At 39.3% G+C, this 1,862-nt stretch overlaps 1 protein-coding gene across 1 annotated transcript; it reads right to left on the bottom strand.

Moving 5' to 3' along the window:
- Nucleotides 1-257: 257 nt before the first annotated feature.
- LOC112495108 lies at nucleotides 258-1,242 on the bottom strand. The gene is made up of 2 exons (XM_025090072.1): nucleotides 1,151-1,242; nucleotides 258-1,105 (listed from the first exon to the last, which is right to left on the bottom strand). Exons 1-2 carry the CDS (start codon nucleotides 1,240-1,242, stop codon nucleotides 295-297), a joined length of 903 nt encoding a protein of 300 aa, XP_024945840.1. The 3' UTR covers nucleotides 258-294.
- Nucleotides 1,243-1,862: the final 620 nt, after the last annotated feature.

Here is a 1,862-nt window from a genome sequence, read left to right as displayed (position 1 = left end):
CCATCGTTCAACTGTCGACTTGCGGCGATCATTTGCACCTGTCGAACATTGTGAGAAGACTGTTTCGGAATGAACGTTCTGTTTTTGGTTGATTTGGGATCTCCAAGATTTTCTTGTAATCTATTCCCAGAGACTTGCTGTATATCTATTTTATTCAATGTACTAGCGCCATCAACAACGATAACTTTATTAGTATGAATACCTTTAGGGCTGGCCGTTCTTTTATTTTCACTTGTGTTTTTATTCAATGTACTAGCGCCATCAACGACGATAACTTTATTAGTATGAATACTTTTAGGGCTGGCCGTCCTTTTTTTTTTCACTTGTGCTTGCGTTTACACCGTTTACTCTTTGTTTGAGTGTGCTTTTTGAATCGTTAGCATTCTCGTCAAGCTCATTTAGAATCGAAAATCGATTTGTGTTCGCGAACGCTACAGCAGTGTCAGTAACAACTCCTCCCCTCTTTTTACTGTTATTATTGCCTTTGCCACAATCTTCAGGGCGTGACGTCTTTTGTCGTGACGTGACCGTCAGGAAACCGTCAGTATAATCGTCTGTTGCTGAAGTAGATCCTGTTTCTCGGTTCTCACTTTTTGCTCTCGACAGAGCTCGTTTCGTGCTCTGTTTTTGCCTATTGATTACAACTTTCAACGTTGGTACGATGTTTTTGTCTGTTGATTGTCCAGGGAAATGCTCGATTCTTTTGGATTCAAACATCTCCAACAAATGACGACGCATCTGTGTACTGTCATATCTAACGTTCTCCGGCTTTAAACCAAACAAAATCGTTACAGCAAATGCGATTGCATATACGCCGCAATCTTTATCATTCGGCTGCTGATCGACGAGTGGAAATACGACTATCGATTTAACATTGAGATTGAGATGTGGGTATAGTTTCTCAAGAACCAATCTGTGATGTTCATGTAATCGTTTCGTCGGAGCCCTGAGGGAATCATAAATGAACAGTTTTTTTTTATCATAATAACTGCAGACCCAATGACCACCAGGTGCACGCCGGTCAGTAAGATCACTTGAGCTATATAATAACTGAATATGTTTTCGGTCCTGCGGTATAGGGTTTATTAAGTGCGAAGAATAAATACTTTATGTCTCAGATGGCTGCAAGAAGTCTGAATTTGCGGTTAACAAACGCCCAAAGTCATCAATGTGATCGTCGTTCAGTCGATGACCTGTAGCAATAACGTTCTTCTGGTCTAATTCCTGCTTCAATGCTGCCATCATACTAAGACGTATTATCGTCTTTTATTTATTATTATTTATAGCCTCTAGGGCTTCTGTATAGGCGCTAGAAGCTGCCAGGCGCTGTGAGCTGCCAGTGAGTTTTGAACTCACAGGTGTTCTAAATCGAATAGAATGCCAGGCAGTTTGAGCCGCCAGTGAGTTTGGAACTCTTAAGTAAATAAAAAAAGATTTAAAAACAAAAAATAAAAAAAAATCACTGGCGTATTCCGTAGTCGTTCAATCTGCAATAAATAATACAAAAAAAATTATATTAACCAGGTTGGTTAAGCTAATATCTGACAAAATAGTATGCCATGAATGCCCGTTAGATTTTAGCTTAATGCGGTCGCAGAATTCACATTTTTTGCTGATACGTCATGCAGCACGTTTTCTTACTGAGAAATAGCAAAATGACATAACTTTTTTTACTCACCGCAGCGAACCCAGAATAGAATATATTTATGAACGCATGAATGCCCGTTAGAATTTAGCTTAATGCGGTCGCAGAATTCACATTTTTTGCTGATACGTCATGCAGCACGTTTTCTTACTGGGAAATAGCAAAATGACATGACTTTTTTTACTCACCGCAGCGAACCCAGAAAAGAATATATTTA

The sequence above is a fragment of the Cephus cinctus genome, unplaced genomic scaffold (genome assembly GCF_000341935.2).
Source record: "Cephus cinctus unplaced genomic scaffold, Ccin1 Ccin1_scaffold1258, whole genome shotgun sequence".
Classification (NCBI taxonomy): Eukaryota; Metazoa; Arthropoda; class Insecta; order Hymenoptera; family Cephidae; genus Cephus; species Cephus cinctus.
This window is presented reverse-complemented; position numbering and strand designations above follow the sequence as displayed.

Bases quoted from the DNA above. Each gene is read 5' to 3' on its own strand.
- LOC112495108 (XM_025090072.1), bottom strand. From the start codon at position 1,242: ATGGCAGCATTGAAGCAGGAATTAGACCAGAAGAACGTTATTGCTACA. The intron at 1,106-1,150 runs GTTAACCGCAAA...TGAGACATAAAG, and splicing joins ATTGATGACTTTGGGCGTTT to TATTTATTCTTCGCACTTAA.